The 21,237-nt window shown below is 43.2% G+C and overlaps 1 protein-coding gene across 1 annotated transcript in view; it reads left to right on the top strand.

Moving 5' to 3' along the window:
- MRPL58 (mitochondrial ribosomal protein L58) overlaps positions 1-13,441 on the top strand; it is a 106,877-nt gene extending 93,436 nt beyond the window's left edge. Inside the window, exon 6 of the mRNA XM_068262003.1 lies at positions 13,155-13,441. Within this exon, the coding sequence (XP_068118104.1) occupies positions 13,155-13,239 (85 nt within the window). The 3' untranslated portion in view covers positions 13,240-13,441. The remainder of the gene's footprint in view (positions 1-13,154) is intronic.
- The last annotated feature ends 7,796 nt before the right edge of the window (positions 13,442-21,237 follow it).

Genomic DNA, 21,237 nt, shown 5'->3' on the forward strand with positions numbered 1-21,237 from the left:
ACCAAGTCACAAAGTACTTGAGAAAAAAACAAAGCCACTCAGACACCTTCCAAGATGGCGGAGGCTGTGCCGGGCCCGGCACAGAACATAAAGGAGTCTGATGCACTTAAGGCCACGAATAGATCCCTACACCACCTACCGACAAAAGATGACCTGGCAGAGCTGGCGGACCGCATAACAGCGGCATCTAGAGCGGAATTATAGGAGGTGAGGGAGGAGGTTGATCAACATGGCGGCTGCATATGTGCTCTCGAGATAGATGCAGAGTCAAGAAGGCAGACATCAAAAGGCTGAAAGAAGCCCACGAAACACAAGCCAGCGTCACTATGCTCCGAACTGGTTTGGAAGATCTGCAAAACCGCAGCAGGAGATGCAATATCCGAGTGAGGGGTTTACCAGAGGATATAGCGGCACAACAGCTAGAAGAAACTCTGAACGCCATTTTCAATGGCATACTTAAGAAACCAGCAAACAACATCATTAAACTAGACAGGGCTCACAGATCTCTGAGACCCAAACCACAAGCAGAGGAACTGCCGTGTGATGTTATTTGCAGGCTGCATCACTATGCAGTAAAAGAATCAATTATGCAAGCGGCACGAAACCGAGACGACATTGAGTATGAAGGCCACAAGATGTTACTATTTCAACATTTGGCGCCAAGCACTCTTGCACAGAGAAGGGCATTACAGCCACTGCTGAAGACACTTAACGATCATGGCCTGACATACAAATGGGGCTTTACCTTCCATGTAGTAATCATAAAAGTAGATAAACCTAACCTCTTGAGAACACCAGCAGAGCTACCAGAATTACTAAAGACCCTTCACCTTCCACATGTGGATGTACCGGAATGGCAAGCAGACAAAATCATCACTGGCCTCCCGCAAAGAGTTCGCTGTCGGCGAGACAAAATGGCGGAAACCCGGCATAGAAGACATCGCTTCTCAGAGAAGTACAATATGATGTGATTGATCCACTTGGTCGCTCCCCTCTCCCCCACCGTTATGCCACTGTATCGGGTGACTCTCTTTATCGGGGACCAATATAAGATTCATTCAGCGGACATTTAGCAGGCCGTATGCCTTCCACATCTGAATAATGGTTTGGCTACCTATACCGACCCCCGCATCCTACTCTATACTGTCTTTGGGACTTTGTTTCCCCGATATATTGCACTACATGGGGAGTTACATGAACTTAGAAATGTGATATAAATCTCTGCTCACTGAGAAGTCAAGAGGCACGTATATGAATATAACAGCTGATTACAGGCACAGGTTAAAATACCAAGCCATCACGCTATGGAAGACGGTGCACCTCTGTGGGTGCAGTTGGTTAGAAAGACACCCTGAAAGTGAGCCAGTTTTGCCAGATATAAGCGATCTATAACTTTAGTACTATGGTGTTGTGGCTCAGAAGACAGCGCACTTCTGAGAGTGCATATTGCCGTAAATTTGGGTCAGATTAATCGATTACTTTCCAACCCTGCTTGCAGCTTTAAGATACTGACATCTTGAAGACTGTGCACCTCTGGGGGTGCAATCTTCAGGCTGAGGACGTATGTCTCCCTATCCAACAGCTTATATTATGATTATGCAAAATATGGTTGAGTAGTCATTGTGTTATAGGAACTTACAACAACAACAAATAACATTTGTAAAGAGCTTTTCTCCCGTGGGACTCAAAGCGCATAAGCATGGCTCAGACCATCGTGGTACAGAGGAAGAATTTTATAAGTCCAGAAATGCCAGGCTAAACAGGTGGCTTTTCAGTTTGGATTTGAATAGCTCCAGAGATGGTGCTGTCTTTACTGGATGAGGATTGTGAGAGGTGTGGTGCAGCTTCAGCAAGTCCTTCATGTATCCAGGGCCCAGATTGTGCAGGGATTTGAATGTCAGCAGTCCAATCTTGAACAGTATTCTCCATTCTACTGGTAGCCAGTGCAGTGAGCGAAGGATCGGTGTAATGTGACAGTGGCGAGGCTGGTTTGTTAGCAATCTGGCAGCAGCATTCTGCACTAATTGCAGGTGACGCAGGTCCTCTTTGGGGAGGCCAGCATAAAGGGCATTGCAGTAGTCCAGCCGTGATGTGATGAAGGCATGAACTAGGGTTGGAAGATCCTCTGGGGGAATCAGATGTTTAATCTTTGCAATGTTCTTCAGATGAAAGTAAGAAGATTCAACTACAGATGAAATTTGGTTTCTGAAACTCAATTCCCCATCGATTAGTACACCAAGGCTGCACACAAGGAGCTGTTTGTCTGAATTCCCAATCCTGATTGGTGTTGCTTTAGGATAGAGCTGTTTTGATGGCGAGCACTGGCTTTGGACAAAGAGGACTTCAGTTTTCTCAGCATTCAGTTTCAACCAGTTATCATTCATCCATGCCTGTAGCTCAGCTAAGCAAGAGTTTATTTTTGGAGTAGGGTCTGTTCCACCAGGTTTGAAGGACAGGTATAGCTGTGTGTCATCGGCGTACCAGTGGTACATCAGGCCATGTCGTTGGATAAGTGTACCGAGTGGCAACATGTAGATTGCAAACAGCAGAGGGGATAGGATTGATCCTTGTGGCACTCCGAATTGTAGAGGTGCAGGTTTGGACATCATAGGTCCTAGGGATACTCTCTGTGTTCTGTCAGTCAGGAATGATCTGAACCACTGGAGGACTGATCCACTGATGCCACAGTACTCCTGCAGTCTGTTAAGCAGGATTTCATGGTCAACTGTATCAAAAGCCACTGAGAGATCCAACAGGATTAGGATGGAACATTCCCCTCTGTCCCTTGCCATGAGCAGATCGTTGCAGACTTGCATGAGGACTGTTTCACAGCTGTGGTGTTTCTTAAAGCCAGATTGTAGAGCAGGGATGCTCAAATTCGGATTCGGGAGATACCCGGATAGTTGCAATCCGGATATCTCCCAGTAATGCTGTGCGGGCTGGGCGGGGGGGGTCAAGCTTACCTCTCTGACATCTTCTTCGCTCGTCCCTCGGCGCCTCCCACGATGCGGTCCACGAGGCGGTCACGTGACTACAAACACTTCCTCCTTCTGGGTTGAAGAAGGAAGTGTTTGTAGTCACGTGATGTGCGTGGACCGCATCGCGGGAGGCGCCGAGGGACGAGCGAAGATGATGTCAGAGAGGTATCCGAATTTGAGCATCCCTGTTGTAGAGGGTCCAGGATGTTGTTTACTGACAGCCTGGTTTCAAGTAGCAGATAGACAGCCTTTTCAATAACTTTACGTAAGAAGGGGAGGTTGGAGACAGGTCTGTAGCTGCTCATAGCATCTGGATCCATGGAAGGTTTTTTAAGAAGGGGCTTGAGGATTCCTTCTTTTAGAGAGGTAGGAAACCTCCCTGCTTGCAGAGAACAATTTACTATTTTGTGAAAAGCTGGACCAATCAGGTCAGGGCATTTCAGCATATGTTTAGTTGGTCCATTGTCCAGGTCGCAGGTTGTCTGGCGGAGGCGACGGAGGATGTCTGAGAGCTCTTCCTCACTAATACGTTTGAAGTCAGTCCAGGGTGTTAGGTTGTTTTTGCAGCTATTTCCAGGAGTTGCATGAGTCTTGGGTGCTGTGGACTGAATGAGAGACCGAATAGAGGATACTTTGTCAGCAAAGTAGCAAGCAAATTTCTCACATAGCTCCTTTGAGGGAGTTATAGTAGGCTTTAGGCAGGATGGGTTACATAGTCTATCAACTGTGCGGAATAGTTGGGCTGGTCTGTTGGCGGCCTTTGCGATCTCCTGTGATGGGTAGGAGGATTTTTTCTTGGTAATCGCATTTTGGTAGCTTTCCAGGTGAGAGACATGGGTGTGTTTATCTTTTGAATTCCGAGATTTTTGCCACTTCCTTTCTAGTCTGCGCACTTCTTTCTTTAGGTCCTTTAGTGAGCTGTCAAACCACCGTGCATGGTGAAGTGGTGTAGACCATCGGTGTAATGGAGCGCACACGCAACAGAAAGGGGACAGCGTGCTTCTGAGCATCGCACTATGCGCCAGCCAGAAGCAAGGGGGAAGGACATACTGCGCACACAGGGCGCAGTATGTCCGGGGTAAGGGTCAGGAAAGTCGCCGGACACCGGCATCTATAAACTGAGAACAGCGGCAGACGGAGGGGGGCTGGAGGCACGGAAGGTATGTACTCCTTTTACCCTACACAGCGCTGCAGTCAATTTTACCACAACCATTCGGTTGTGGTATCCTTTAAGAGCTAATCGTTCAGTTAATATGAGATTCATGTTGGGATGCGGGGGAAATTGGGATTAGAAAAGGTTGGGTGTGTAGCACAGGTTACGCATATGTGTGGCATTTGATATGTACCATATGGGGAGGGGGGGGGAGTACAGAGGTGGACATATGAGTGGAGTTTGGGTTCCACAACATGTTTTGTTCCTTTTTCTTTCTCAAAGTTATACCACCATGTGTTTCTGTTGCTCTCCCTCCCTCTCTCTTATCCCCACTTGCAACATTTTAGAACCCGATATAAGGGTAAGGACATGGGATATAGAAGCCGCTGCGGTGGGTGGGGGGGAGTTTGGCACAAGAGTGGGACACTATAATAGACCACAACATAGGAGTCGATTGAACCTTGAATTCGGGATCATTGATTGTTTATAGCCTTTCTATTTTTTAAATTCATAGGGGAGGGGAGGGAAGAGCTCAGTTCCTCGCGTAGGCTCTTGGTTACTTCGTGCCCACATAGGGACACCTGTTTGGTAATAACTCAGATGTGGGTAATAGCTACAATAGTTTTGTTCTTCATGTTGAAGGCATTTATATTGTTTACGTTGGGATGTTTGTTAACCAGTACGAATAGACTTCAGGGTGTGATCCGCGACATCTGGTGCCTTTGTACATTCTACTCATGGTTGCCTTAAAGTGCATTTCAGTCAACTCTCAGGGTCTAAACATTCCAGAGAAAAGAAGAATAGTGCTCAGAGACATGTGGAAACAGGGAGCCCAAGTTGTCTTTGTTCAGGAGACGCACTTCAAAAAAGACCATCACCCAAAACTGGGAGACAGAAACTACCCATTATCATATTTGAGTGTGTCTCCTGGGTCTAAGACAAAGGGCACAGCAGTTCTGCTGAGCCATTCGATCTCCTTTTCGTTGATAGACACTTATGCTGATGAATCGGGTCGCTTTATCTCGGTCAAGGGCCTTATTAACCACTTCCTGACCGCCGTATTGACAAATGGCGGCCGGGAAGTGCACCCCGCAAGGACCGCCGTATAGACAAATGGCGGCGGTCCTTGTAGGGGCATGGGCGGAGCGATCGCGTCATCAGTGACGCGATCCTCCGCCTGGCGCCGCTCACCCGCCGCAACATCCCGCCGGCCATACGGAAGCGCCGGCGGGATGTTAACCCGACGATCGCCGCATACAAAGTGTATAATACACTTTGTAATGTTTACAAAGTGTATTATACAGGCTGCCTCCTGCCCTGGTGGTCCCAGTGTCCGAGGGACCACCAGGGCAGGCTGCAGCCACCCTAGTCTGCACCAAGCACACTGATTTCCCCCCCCCCTGCCCCAGATCGCCCACAGCACCCATCAGACCCCCCCCCCTGCCCACCCCCCAGACCCCTGTTTGCACCCAATCACCCATCAATCACTCCCTGTCACGATCTGTCAACGCTATTTTTTTTTTTATCCCCCCCCCTGCCCCCTGCTCCCTCCTGATCACCCCCCCCACACCCCTCAGATTCTCCCCAGACCCCCCCCCCATGTACTGTATGCATCTATCCCCCCTGATCACCCGTCAATCACCCATCAATCACCCCCTGTCACTGCCACCCATCAATCACCCGCTGTCACTGCCACCCATCAATCAGCCCCTAACCTGCCCCTTGCGGGCAATCTGATCACCCACCCACACCAATAGATCGCCCGCAGATCCGACGTCCGATCACCTCCCAAGTGCAGTGTTTACATCTGTTCTCTACCCTAAACACCCACTAATTTCCCATCAATCACCCCCTGTCACTGCTACCTATCAGATTAGACCCCTATCTGCCCCTAGGGCAATCAATCACCCGCCCACACCCTCAGAATGCCCTCAGACCCCAGCCCTGATCACCTCGCCAGTGCATTGCTTGCATCTATTCCCCCCTCTAATCACACCTTGAGACACCCATCAATCACCTCCTGTCACCCCCTAGCACACCTACCCATCAGATCAGGCCCTAATTTGCCCCGTGTAAGCTCCTGATCACTCGGCCAAACCCTCAGATCCCCCTCAGACACCCTTCCGATCACCTCCCCAGTGCATTGATTGCATCTATTTTCCCCTCTAACCACCCCCTGAGACACCCATCAATCACCTCCTGTCACCCCCCCTAGCACTCCTATCCATCAGATCAGGCCCAATACAACCTGTCATCTAAAAGGCCACCCTGCTTATGACCGGTTCCACAAAATTCGCCCCCTCATAGACCACCTGTCATCAAAATTTGCAGATGCTTATACCCCTGAACAGTCATTTTGAGACATTTGGTTTCCAGACTACTCACGGTTTTGGGCCCGTAAAATGCCAGGGCGGTATAGGAACCCCACAAGTGACCCCATTTTAGAAAAAAAGACACCCCAAGGTATTCCGTTAGGTGTATGACGAGTTCATAGAAGATTTTTTTTTTTTGTCAAAAGTTAGCGGAAATTGATTTTTTATTTTTTTTTCACAAAGTGTCATTTTTCACTAACTTGTGACAAAAAATAAAATCTTCTATGAGCTCGCCATACACCTAACAGAATACCTTGGGGTGTCTTCTTTCTAAAATGGGGTCACTTGTGGGGTTCCTATACTGCCCTGGCATTTTAGGGGCCCTAAAACCGCGAGGAGTAGTCTAGAAAACAAATGCCTCAAAATGACCTGTGAATAGGACGTTGGGCCCCTTAGCACACCTAGGCTGCAAAAAAGTGTCACACATGTGGTACCGCCATACTCAGGAAAAGTAGTATAATGTGTTTTGGGGTGTATTTTTACACATACACATGCTGGGTGGGAGAAATTTCTATGTAAATGGACAATTGTGTGTAAAAAAAAAATCAAACAATTGTCATTTACAGAGATATTTCTCCCACTTAGCATGGGTATGTGTAAAAATACACCCCAAAACGCATTCTACTACTTCTTCTCCTGAGTACGGCGGTACCACATGTGTGGCACTTATTTACACCCTAAGTACGCTAAGGGGCCCAAAGTCCACTGAGTACCTTTAGGATTTCACAGGTCATTTTGCGACATTTGGTTTCAAGACTACTCCTCACGGTTTAGGGCCCCTAAAATGCCAGGGCAGTATAGGAACCCCACAAATGACCCCATTCTAGAAAGAAGACACCCAATGGTATTCTGTACGGAGTATGGTGAGTTCATAGAAGATTTTATTTTTTGTCACAATTAGCGGAAAATGACACTTTGTGAAAAAAAACAATTAAAATCAATTTCCGCTAACTTGTGACAAAAAAATAAAAACTTCTATGAACTCACCATACTCCTAACGGAATACCTTGGGGTGTCTTCTTTCTAAAATGGGGTCATTAGTGGGGTTCCTATACTGCCCTGGCATTTTAGGGGCCCTAAACCGTGAGGAGTAGTCTTGAAACAAAAATGACCTGTGAAATCCTAAAGGTACTCATTGGACTTTGGGCCCCTTAGCGTACTTAGGGTGTAAAAAAGTGCCACACGTGGTACCGCCGTACTCAGGAGAAGTAGTATAATGCGTTTTGGGGTGTATTTTTACACATACCCATGCTGGGTGGGAGAAATACCTCTGTAAATGACAATCTTTTGATTTTTTTACACACAATTTCATTTACAGAGTTATTTCTCCCACCCAGCATGGGTATGTGTAAAAATACACCCCAAAACACATTGTACTACTTCTCCCGAGTACGGCGATACCACATGTGTGGCACTTTTTTGCACCCTAACTGCGCTAAGGGGCCCAAAGTCCAATGAGTACCTTTAGGATTTCACAGGTCATTTTGAGAAATTTTGTTTAAAAGACTACTCCTCACGGTTTAGGGCCCCTAAAATGCCAGGACAGTATAGGAACCCCACAAATGACTCCATTTTAGAAAGAAGACACCCCAATGTATTCTGTTAGTAGTACAGAGAAAGATCTCTGTAAATGGACAATTGCGTGTAAAAAAAATTAAAAAATTGTCATTTACTGAGATATTTCTCCCACCCAGCATCGGTATGTGTAAAAATACACCCCAAAACACATTATACTACTTCTCCTGAGTACGGCAATACCACGTGTGGCACTTTTTTGCAGCCTAACTGCGCTAAGGGGCCCAAAGTCCAATGAGCACCTTTAGGCTTTACAGGGGTGCTTACAAATTAGCACCCCCCAAAATGCGAGGACAGTAAACACACCCCACAAATGACCCCATTTTGGAAAGTAGACACTTCAAGGTATTCAGAGAGGGGCATGGTGAGTCCGTGGCAGATTTCATTTTTTTTTTGTCGCAAGTTAGAAGAAATGGAAACTTTTTTTTTTTTTGTCACAAAGTGTCATTTTCCGATAACTTGTGACAAATTATTATCTTCTATGAACTCACTATGCCTCTCAGTGAATACTTTGGGATGTCTTCTTTCCAAAATGGGGTCATTTGGGGGGTATTTATACTATCCTGGAATTCTAGCCCCTCATGAAACATGACAGGGGGGTCAGAAAAGTCATAGATGCTTGAAAATGGGAAAATTCACTTTTTGCACCATAGTTTGTAAACGCTATAACTTTTACCCAAACCAATAAATATACACTGAATGGGGTTTTTTTTTTTATCCAAAACATGTTTGTCCACATTTTTCGCGCTGCATGTATACAGAAATTTTACTTCATTTGAAAAATGTCAGCACAGAAAGTTAAAAAAATCATTTTTTTTGCCAAAATTCATGTCTTTTTTTGATGAATATAATAAAAAGTAAAAATTGCAGGAGCAATCAAATAGCACCAAAAGAAAGCTTTATTAGTGACAAGAAAAGGAGCCAAAATTCATTTAGGCGGTAGGTTGTATGAGCGAGCAATAAACCGTGAAAGCTGCAGTGGTCTGAATGGAAAAAAAGTGGCCGGTCCTTAAGGGGTAGAAAGCCCTAGGTCCTCAAGTGGTTAAAGGTCTGAAATATACCCTGGGTTGATTTACGCTCCCAATGTGGATCAGGTGGCTTTTATGTGACAGTTCCTGGAAATTCTGGACTCCTTTGCAGAAGGGAATGTCATTTTAGGGGTAGACCTTAACATACCTTTAAACCCGCTCCTGGATACATCAGGGGGGCGTTCAGTGATCTCCTATGCTAAGCTAACTAAAATCAAAAGGATGCTGCATGAACGCCAGCTGATTGACGTGTGGAGACTTACCCACCCAGACACAAAATATTATTCATTCTTCTCCCATGTGCACAATGTATATAGCAGAATTGACTACATTTTGATATCTCATATTCTCCTCCCAGAGCACATTGCAGCAGATATAGGTATCATTTACTATACAGATCACGCCCCAGTCAGTGTGACACTTAATTGCAATGATAAAAGAGAAACACCATTCACATGGAGGTTGAATGTCTCTCTATTGCAAGATGAAGACATAGCACCAGAAATCTAAAAACATATCAATTAATTTTTTAAATTAAACGATACAGAGGATGTGACCTCACCCATTTTATGGGAGTCGCACAAATGTTTCCTTGAGAGGAACTTTAATTCAAGTGGGTACTAAAAGGAAGAGGGAAAAGGAAAAGGTAGTACGAGAACTCATGAGGGAGGTACACATTCTGGAATGTATCTTCATCGGCAAGGGAAGTTTTAGGTTTAAACAGACACTAATGGCAGCCAGAGATAGACTTAAAATAATGCTTAAAGATGGTGCTAAATTTTCAGCCCGTAGGTGTCAAAATGCATTTTATTTATATGGGAACAAAAAGAAGCTAGCCAGCTTCTAGCTAAAGCCCTGAAACAGCAACAACAAAGAACTTTTGTTTCACAGATACAAGACACAAGAGGGATCAAACATAATAGAAGTGAATCTATAGCTGACAGCTTCAGACATCTCTATACCAAACTCTATAATCTCCAACAGGACACCGGGCAAAAGAGGGAAAGTAATCTTAAATTGACCATTCAGACCTATTTGACAGAAGCTAGATTACCTCAGCTAGATCATGACGCCATACAGGAAATGGAGGAACCCTTCAGTGAACAGCAAGTGAAGGGGGTTATCACTGGCATTAAATCAGGAAAGGCTCCAGGGCCAGATGGATATCCCATAGAGTATTATAAGAAGGGACACTAGCCCCATACCTGTGTAGATTATTTAATGCATTAGCGAAAGGTAATCAAGATGTCCGCCTACCAACCCAAACGCAAGAATCTCACATTACAGTTATTGCTAAACCAAATAAAGACCCATCCTCATGCGGAAGTTACAGGCCGATTTCTCTTCTCAACTTAGACCTGAAAATATTCTCTAAGGTACAGGCCAATAGATTGGCGGCTTACATGGGGTTGCTGATACATTGGGACCAGGTGGGGTTTATTCCGCACAGGGAAGCGAGTGATTATACCATTAGGGTAATCGATGTTACTCAGTTTTCCCGGTCGGGGACATTCCATGTATGCTACTTTCTACAGATGCTGAGAAGGCCTTCGACCGGGTGAACTGGGACTGGATCAGGGCTATGCTGAAACACTCCGTTGGGTGAGAGAATATTGGCCTGTATATCTGCACTCTACACTTCCCCAACCGCACGCATTAAGGTGAATGGTATTTTGTCAGACCCCTTTGATATTAAAAATGGGGCAAGACAGGGTTGCCCACTTTCCCCTCTTATATTTGCTCTGGCCCTGGAGCCTTTTCTTTGTCATGTGAGAGGAAATCAGTCTATTAAGGGAGTTACCATAGGTCCCATTGATCATAAGATTGCCGCATACGCAGACGATCTTTTATTCTTTCTGACTGGACCAATGACCACCCTTCCGAACTTAATCACTGAATTTGAGAAATTTGATCGTCTATCCAATTTTAAGATAAACTTTGACAAATGTGAGGCATATAGTGTTGGTCTCCCTAGGGATCAGAAACTAAATCCTGAAAGTAACTTTCCCTTTAAGTGGAACGACAAATCCATTAAATATCTTGGAACTTGTCTCTCAAAACAAATATATTCAAGACACTTACGACTGACTTGGCAAGGTGGGACCGCCCACATTTTTCCTGGCTAGGACTTATTGCTATAGTAAAAATGAATGTTATGCCCAGATTGCAGTACCTCTTTCAGACACTACCAATAATGATTCCCAACTCATTCTTCAAACAAGCACAAACTGTCTTTAACAGGTTTATATGGAAAGGGAAACCTCCACGACTGAAGAGACAAATTCTTTTCCAGCCTAAACAGAAGGGCGGCCTAGCAGTCCCTAATGTAGCTTATTATTATTATGATTCAGTTCTCACAAGGGCCGTAGACTGGACCAGACATGAGAAGTGCAAACAGTGAAAAAACGTAGAAAAACATATGACCCCTTATAATCTCACAGACTTGCTTTGGATAGGGGGCGCAGACAGAGCTAGCTGTGGACTACCTCTTTTGGTCATGGCTACATTAAAGATTTTAGATAGGGTAAGGTAATACCCAGATATGACTCCGGGAATCTCTCCTCTTTTCCCAATAGAGAATAACCCAGACCTTCCCTTAGGCGTACAGAAGGGACAAAGGAAAGACTCGAGTAGTATAAGGGACCTGACCATATCGAAAATGGGAGACCAGTCGGGTTGGCACTCACTACAGACTTTGCAACAAAAATTTCCACTTCTACAGCTAAATTGGTGGTCACTCTTCCAAATCAGATTTTATTTACGAAGCAGAAGAATAGAGCCAACACAATGGAGACAATACACTGAGTTCGAATCATTGTGCACAGGGAAAGAACCTATGAAAAAAATATCAATACTATACCTTCTGATTAGGATCTCCACATTTGATGTTTTTTGATAAATGGGAACAAGAAATTAATAGATCCCTTTTTCAGGGACAGAGATCCAGGATGTGCATTTTTGCTTATAAGACATCTCTGGCTGTCAAAATTCAGGAAATTAACTATAAAATTTTAACCGACTGGTACTGGACTCCTGTCAAACTTCAGCGAGTTTTCCCTGATAGAGATCCTAACTGCTGGCGCTGCAGAGAAGCCCCGGGTACTCTGTTACATCTACTGTGGTTCTGTCCCAGAGTCAGAGATTTTTGGGAGGGGGTTAAAACACTGATACAACATTTAGTGGATGGTGAAGTGCCCTTTACACCAGAGGTTTCCTGTTACATATAAATGACTGGTCTATGAGAAAATATAAAAATTCTATTATTAGACATGTTCTAAATGCAGCAAAATGCCCGTTGGTACGCCACTGGAAAGATAATGTAGCCCCCACGATGGGAGAATTGATAAGGGAAATAGACCATATCCATACAATGGAAGATATGGCACACTCAGCTTTAAATAGGTCAGAAGCTTTACGTAAAACATGGGCCTACTGGTCGACTTTTCGCATATCTGAAGAATTTGATCTTATGATTCACAATTTAGGTGTTCACCCCTAGTGGAGTTGCCATTTATTCTATTTATATTAAAATCGCAGATGCAGAGATAGAGAGATGCTAGATCACACCCACTAGGAGGGAGTACACCACTCCCATAAGATTCTACTGGTTAGGTTATCTGTTAAATGTAATAAATTTAATAATTTCTGTTTTTATGTACACATGATATATAGCTGATAAGGTAATGCGTTATAAGAAATGTGGATGTAAGGAACCGGCACTTGGCCGATTTTGTAATGCATCACGGTACACTGTCAGTAACTAAATTGGGGTCTGTTCCCCATTGATACGCTCAATGTCTATATAACATATTTCTGTACAACTTTATACTTATTTTAATAATTTCCATCTGAGAATGTACCTATGTGTGTACTTGGAACAACAGAAAATAAAGAATATTTTAAAAAAAATGAAAAAGGAACACTGTCTACTTCTCTATAGGCTTGGAGCTGTACAGGTTTTTGTCTTATGTTACATTAGGTCAGGTTCTGAATAAGCTTTTTTGTTTGCGTAATTAAAAAATAGTGTTGATGTGTTTTGTATTTACAGGCTAGAACATGCAAACCGTGAACGACTACGTCAAAAGAAAATTCAGTCTGTTACAAAACAGAGTCGAAGTGTTGGCATGGACTGAGCATAGCACTAGAATCCACTGCGGCCTTAGTATTGCAGTTTTGAATTGTGAATCGTTGAGATCTCTGGAGAGACTATGCATCATGTTGTATGAATTATAAAGGTTTCAAAAAAAGTTTAAATGTCTTTATATGCGCAAACTACATTATATAAGATTGTGGCATTTTATACCTGTTGCTGATTTAATAAACTGTTGTACAGACTTCCTGTTTTCATGTGCCTTTGAAAACTGCGCTCTTTAAAGAGAATCTGTAACTTTAAAAAGTGCCCTGGGGGATACTTACCTTGGGAGGGGGAATACTCTGGATCCTATCAAGGCTTTCCCCATCCTGCTCCGTCCCATGGTGGTCTCGCTTGGCCGCTCTGAACAGTGGCCATGTGAATATTTACCTTCCAGGCTCCAGCACAAGCGTAGTAGCGGCTCTCGGTGTGGATAAGGTGAACCTAGCCGATCCCAGTCAGGTCCACTATACTGCGCAGATTAAATACGGCAGCCTCCATTTCCCTCTTCCATGTTCTCCCCAGAATTTTCTCCCAGCATGAAAAATTAGCTGGGTGGGGCGGGGCAGGGCAATTGCCCAGGGCCTCCAACTGCAGTGTAGCTCCCTCCTCAGGTGTTTCCTGGGCATCCCTGCATGGAGCAGATGGATTGTAAGCTCTAAAGCAGAGCGTACCAAGGCCCATATGCAATTCACTTTTTTTTCAAGGTGATATTTTCACACCTTGTCCTAAAATTCCTTTTAAGCCACCAGCAGGCAAGAAAACACTCGAAATAAATTCAATAGCGTTTTTTTCACCAACATTTGGGTACTTTTTCAATTGTAAAATGCTGAAACGTTAGTTTAAATAAAAGATGAATTATCTCTTGGGAGGTAACTCGGGTGAAAAAGTTAATTGCATATGGGCGCAAGTGTGGAAGGGGAGGCATATTAAATCATAGCCTCTTAGGTTGTGCTTTTACCAGCTTTCAGTTTTCCTGCAAGAGCCATTGCAGTTAATAGGACTATTGCAAAAATTTTAAAATTTAAAATACATTTAAACATAGACAAATAAGATACGTTTCTTCCTGAGTAAAATGAGCCGTAATTACTTTTCTCCTATGTTACTGTCACTTACAATAGAAAGTAGAAATCTGAGAGAACCGACCGGTTTTGGACTGGTCCATATCTTTTATTCTTTTATAAAGACATTCCCTGAAAAGGATTTATACAATGATGCTGGCCAGCCTCCCTGTTCGATGCACACTTTTTTTGGCAGTTGAACAGAGCAACTGCCATTCACAAAGTCCTTTTTTTTTTTTAAATAAAACCCTGAGAATTCCCCATGAGGAGATGGGCTAGTCCAAAACCTGTTGGTTCTGTCAGATTTCTACCACCTATTGTAAGTGATAGCAACATAGGAGAAAAGTACAACTTAAAACCAATAGCTGCGCACAATGAATGCTGCAAAGTCTCTTTCATCTGCATAGAGTACAGTCCTACAAACAGACAATCCGACACTCTTCCTAAGCTCCAGGTTTTTCAGCATGACCACCTCCTGCGAGATATCACCACTACACCCCATGCACTCGGGCACTCACCGCTCTTAATTGACCCTCTGCTTGATGGGTCCTCAGCGCTTATGGGGTCATCAGGCCGCCCCCTGCCACTCAAGGAATCTTGTCCACTGTATTCTACTTGCTGCAGGATCATTTACACCTCAAAAAAGGTGGGAGGGGTAACCCAGTCTCAAGGGAACCCTATAGAAACTATAATGGAGGCCCCCCCACCCGTGGGACCACCTTGGGGAAGGCCTAATTGGAGACAGTTTGGGGGCTTACCACATAGGGGGACGTTGGGGATACCCAATGGGGGACCCAACCACTTGCCCAATTGACATCAAAACCCTGAACAAAGGCTTTACAATGTACCATTAAGTAACTGGTATGATCCATTAAATCAGGAAGATTTAAGACTTTGAACATTTTTTGGAGAGGGGCAGAACTTACATCAGACAGACTGGGAGGAGGACCCCAACTATCTAATAGGAAAAATAGGCGCCGAAGGGGGACAAGGGGAGGAAGAAGGGAGTGCAAAAAAAAGGAAGTAAAGGGGAAAGGGATATTTAATTTGAGTGGGACCAACCTGACACACAAAGAGTTACAGATATTGGATGAAGGGCTAAAATTTGCCCCCAAAAGGGGGATGAACAAATTTGCCACATACCTAGACTTGGAGAGATTCACTAGAAAATTGAATCTTAAAAAATACTATAGTTAAAGAGAGGGACCTAGCAATAGGGCCAATAATGTACACATGCCCACTAATCATACAACGTATAAACACACACCCCTATAAAAACAATTCCACTTTCAATCCGCAGGAAACAGGATTCCATGCCATTGGAGCTTTCAAGAAATAGGTAAGTAATGATATTAGGGAGATGCCAGATAGAAAATATGCTGGAGTAGACAAGTTGGCTAAAGAACTGCTGGTCAATAAAGGATTGGTAATCCGACCAGCTGACAAGGGAGGTGGCGTGGTGGTCCTCAATAAGGACCAATATAGAATGGAGCTAAACAGATTGGTTAATGATCAAGATACACATGAGAAACTTAGAGAGCCTCAATAAAGGTTTTGTGGATGATGCTGAATTTAGGTTCCTAATACCCAATGCACCTCGTATCCCGGTCATTTATCAGGTCCCAAAAGTACACAAAGATCCCAGTAATCCCCCAGGAAGACCAATAGTAAGCAGTATCGGATCGGTTGCACATCGACTGGGTCAGTACTTGGACACATTCCTCCAGCCATTGGTGAATAAGCTCCCATGTGTATTGAGAGACACAAAACACACAATACAAGAAATAGAAGGGTATAATACTGAAGAGGGCAATATATTAGTCACAGCGGATGTGGCTTCATTATACACAAGTATACCGCAAGAAAAAGGAATTGAAGCAGTTGAATACTATATGCATAGGGATGGTGAATTACCCACTGATCAGATTGAATTCATGCTGAAGTTATTAAGGTTTGCTATGCAAAAAAAAAATTATTGGGGGGGGGGGGCATTTTTTATTTTTTAGCCAGCATAGGGGTTGTGCATTGGGGGCTGGGTTTGCACCCAGCCTCGCAAATTTATAAATGGGAGGAGAGTATATTAGCACGATATTAATCACGGGGGATATGAATTTGGAAAAGAAATATTGATGACTTGTTAATATGGGGGGGCACTAAAGAATTGGAAACACTTTTTGTTATTATGAATGATAATACACTGCATATTAAATTATCATATGAATGTGACACAGGGGAAATCAGTTTTTTGGATTTTCACTTAAAGAGTAACTGTTAGCCCCCAAAGTGAAATTTAAATCTGTACAGCAATGTTTTATTTAGTATTAAAGTGATCAAAAAAGCCAATGCGTTCTGCAAAAATCAGTATAATTTTGCTACTATGTAGCCTTTTGCCCACGCTAACGACGCAAAGCCGCATATCAGATACTGATGACGAGCATGCAGAGCATGCCTATGTTTGCCCTCTCCCCCCCAGGACCAGGTGCCGATCTATTTGCACCACAAACAGCTGACCGCTCTGACACGGAGACAGAGCGGCAGCACTTCCAGCCGGAGCACCGCAGAGCAGCCGCCGCCGTGCATCTCTCACATGTGATTCTCTCACGTGACTCGGCGGCGGCTGCTCTGCGGTGCTCCGGCTGGAAGTGCTGCCGCTCTGTCTCCGTGTCAGAGCGGTCAGCTGTTTGTGGTGCAAATAGATCGGCACCTGGTCCTGGGGGGGAGAGGGCAAACATAGGCATGCTCTGCATGCTCGTCATCAGTATCTGATATGCGGCTTTGCGTCGTTAGCGTGGGCAAAAGGCTACATAGTAGCAAAATTATATTGATTTTTGCAGAACGCATTGGCTTTTTTGATCACTTTAATACTAAATAAAACATTGCTGTACAGATTTAAATTTCACTTTGGGGGCTAACAGTTACTCTTTAATGGTTGTAGATAGGGAAATAAAAGTAAAAACCTTTTTAAAACTACAGACCGAAATGGGTATATATCCACTAGAAGTAGACACCACCCGAAATGTATTAAGAATGTGCCGAGGGGGCAATTTATGAGGTTGAGGATAGTAGTAAAAATGTTTCTGTAACGTGTTAGCCAAACAAATTATGTAGGTAGAAAAAAACAAAGTCTTGTAAAAGTAATACATTTTATGGCTAACTGATAAAGTTAAATAATGCAAGCTTTCTGGGATCTAGTCCCCTTCTTCAGGCATATTTCCAGATGTAAGCTGAAGTAAAACACTGATGCAGGTAAATAGTAAACACAAAGATGGCAGTTGGGCTGGTTATTGTTTAGCAGTTAGATGTCAGGCCTGCTGATCACCTGACCTCTAACTGCTAAACAGTAACCAGCACAACTGCCATCTTTGTGTTTACTATTTACCTGCATCAGTGTTTTACTTCAGCTTACATCTGGAAATATGCCTGAAGAAGGGGACTAGATCCCAGAAAGCTTGCATTATTTAACTTTATCAGTTAGCCATTAAAAGGTCTTACTTTTACAAGACTTTGTTTTTTCTACCTACATAATGAGGTTGAGGAGAAACTGTAGTAAATTGGAGGACTTTGAAACACAATCGAGCATATTAACCACTTCAGCCTACAGGGTTGAGAATTTTTTACATCTGAGCAACTTTCACCTCCCATTCATTTGCCAATAACTTTATCACTACTCATCACAATGAATTGATCTATATCTTGTTTTTTCCGCCACCAATTAGGCTTTCTGTGGGTGGTACATTTTGCTTAGAGCCACTTTACTGTAAATGCATTTTAACAGGAAGAATAAGAAAAAAACGGAAAAAAATCATTATTTCTCAGTTTTCAGCCATAATAGTTTTAAAATACATGCTTCCATAATTAAAACTCATGTATTGTATTTGCCCATATGTCCCGGGTATTACACCGTTAAAATTATGTCCCTATCACAATGTATGGCGACAATATTTTATTTGGAAACAAAGGTGCATTTTTTTCAATTTGCGTCCATCACTATTTAGAAGCCCATAATTTAATAAATCATATTGATATACTCCTTTGACATGAATATTTAAAAAGTTTAGACCCTTAGGTAACTATTTATGTTTTTTTTTTAATTTATTTATTGTAATTTTTTATTTTTTTAATTAAAACTTGTATGTGGGTATTTTTTGGTGTGGGAGGTAAACGGGATTTTACATGTGTAAAAATGTATTTATTCAATGTAAAGTGATTTTTGGTGTAGTTTGCTATTTGGCCACAAGATGGCCACAGTCAAAGTCCTGGGAGCGATCGATCTCGCTCCCAGGAAGAAGATAGAAGCAGGGGAACTTTTTGATCTCAGAAAAGCTGCAGCGTCTGAAGAGACGCTGTCGGCTTTTCTCCGGGGGGGTCAGATCAGTGAAAGGGATTTATAATCCCTTTCATTGATCGCTGGGCTAACCAGCCCCAGCGAGAGCGCGCACGGGGGGGAAGTGGTTAAAGAACAGGTTCATTGAGAAAGAATATGAGGAACAATTCCTTGGTGATGAAATACAAAGAGTGAAAATGGTTAATAGACAAGAACTTATTCACAGGGTGAGAGAGAAAAATGGTGGTCCTGGGGAACATAATTATGCCTTTGTAATGGATTTTAATAGCCAATATAAAACATTTGAAAGTATTGTTGAAAAGCATTGGGAAATACTCCTTTCAGATGCAGACCTGAGTAAAATTTTGCCTACCAGGCCTAAATTCATTTACAGAAAGGCCCCTAACCTTAGAGATTTTCTGGCCCCCAGCTGTGTAGAACCAACAAATCTCCCCCCAAAATGTATGGGATGGCAGCGGGCTGGTTTCTACCCGTGCAGGGATTGTAAAGGGTGTAGAAAAGCCAGACCTGGGAGGGTAGAAGAGGTAGAAGGTCATTCTAATAATAAGAGGATTAAGATAAGGGATTTTATCACCTGTAACAATAAATTTGTTTTGTACCTGGCTTGGTGCCCTTGCGGGTTTCAATACGTGGGAAGGACTACTAGGACTTTGAAAGAAAGGATTGGGGAGCATTTGCGGAATATCAAAAAGGGGTTGATGAGTCATACACTGTTGGCCCACTTTAAAAAACACATAATTGCAGCCCATCATTGTTATCCTTTTGTTGAGTAGAAAAAATTACCAGACCATGGAGAGAGGGGGATATGGTTAAGAATGTGTCCCAAAGGAAAACTAAATGGATCTATATGTTAAACACACTGAAACCCAGAGGACTCAATAGCGCGATATAGATCTAGTTTGCTTTTATGATTAGAATATTGGAGGTGAGGGGGGAGCCTTGTACCAAATGCCTACCAGAAGGAGTTAACACAGGGAATGTTGTATTGGGAGGGGTGGTTGGGGTTCACTACTATCATTATTATTCACATTTATATTATAATTTATTATGTGTATTGATATTTTCACAGTGGTTGCAGCAGTTAGCACTTATCATAAAAATTGAAGTTAATACACGTGGGTACTTGATTAAAAGCGCGAAACGTTAAACTCTACAAATTTAGTAATAAAGAATTTACTAGTCAATTGTCTGAATTTGTTTTTAAAAAAACGTTATGGTATTAGATTTAAATCTGGTTTGTTCTTTCATGGATGTCATTTTTAATGGAATTGATTGGCTGTTAATTTTTTGGGCAATGATCATCCTATTGTAAGGGCTCTACCCTGGCAGTGGTTCTGCAGAGGCCATGGAAAGGAATAGGAGCCTAATATAGGTAGCAGCTAGCACTTTGCCCACTAGAGGGCCTCAAGCTGGCTTAGGACATTGTAGGATGTCACATAAATAGAAGGGGAAGGCCAGACGCCGTATGCGGCGGAGTCAGATCTGATGTAGTGAAGGGGAATGACTGCTGCATATAGAACGGCGTTGCCAGGGGAACCCGAGGCCGGGATTGATTTCCGGGGCAGCGGGACTCTTATTGGTTAATACTGCGGGGACGTAGCACTTCTGGGTTGGATGGGGAGAAGGGGGTGGTACAGCTATCGGGTATAGGTATGATAAAGAGAAATATCTCAAGGATGTAGGCCTCGGGTCTTACCTAGAATCGAAACAGATTATGCATGCATAATTGAGATTCTCACACCAAAGGTAGATGGTATAGTTCTCTGCCCCCAGAGAGCGTGGGGAGAGGTTTTTATTACGCTTATGGCGTATTGTAATCACATGTTAATGATGTATAAAATGGGCTGTATTAAAAATATATATAGCACATATAAAAGAATAATTGCTGAACATGCTAGATTAATGTTAGATTGTCCATTGGTTAGTGAAATCTGCTGGTATAAGCATTCTTCGGCTGAGTAATGTCTGTTTGCTGTCTTCTCATAATCTTGTGATTGTCTCGTTCCAACAAACTGCAAGCTAAGCATCCTGTAGTAATGTCTTCTGACCCGTCTGTACAAGCTGCTCCTTTCAATCACAGAAATATAAGCATAGATTGCTCTGATACACATTTGAAGGAAAATCAACTTATTTGATAAACATAAACACATTTAATCAGATGGGTTTAGGTTGCATACAGAGTGGGTGTAGAGAAAAATGACATTGAAATATAGAACCTATGGGTCTCTCGACCACAGTCCCCCCCCCCCCCCCTTTTCGATGGCATCTTTATGTACAACTCCCTTAGCATGTCCTCGTAGTCTAATTTATAATTAGGAAAGTCACCTTTTAGGCTCATGCTGGCTGAACACCCCGATCACCCTCCTGAACTTTCCCATCTATCTATCCCTACCTAATTAGTGATGACTCCTACCTCTCTGTTATAGCCATTGGAAGTTGGTGTCAACTCAGGACTACCTAGCGAAACGGCAGTCCCTCATCAATCACAGATCCTATTTTACCCAGGAACATTGCCGAAAAGAACATTCAAAGATAGTCAATAGACATTCAGACCTAAGTTCCAACAGCCCACTAAGTGGTTAGTAATTCAACA

This window comes from Hyperolius riggenbachi, chromosome 12 (assembly GCF_040937935.1).
Source record: "Hyperolius riggenbachi isolate aHypRig1 chromosome 12, aHypRig1.pri, whole genome shotgun sequence".
NCBI lineage: Eukaryota > Metazoa > Chordata > Amphibia > Anura > Hyperoliidae > Hyperolius > Hyperolius riggenbachi.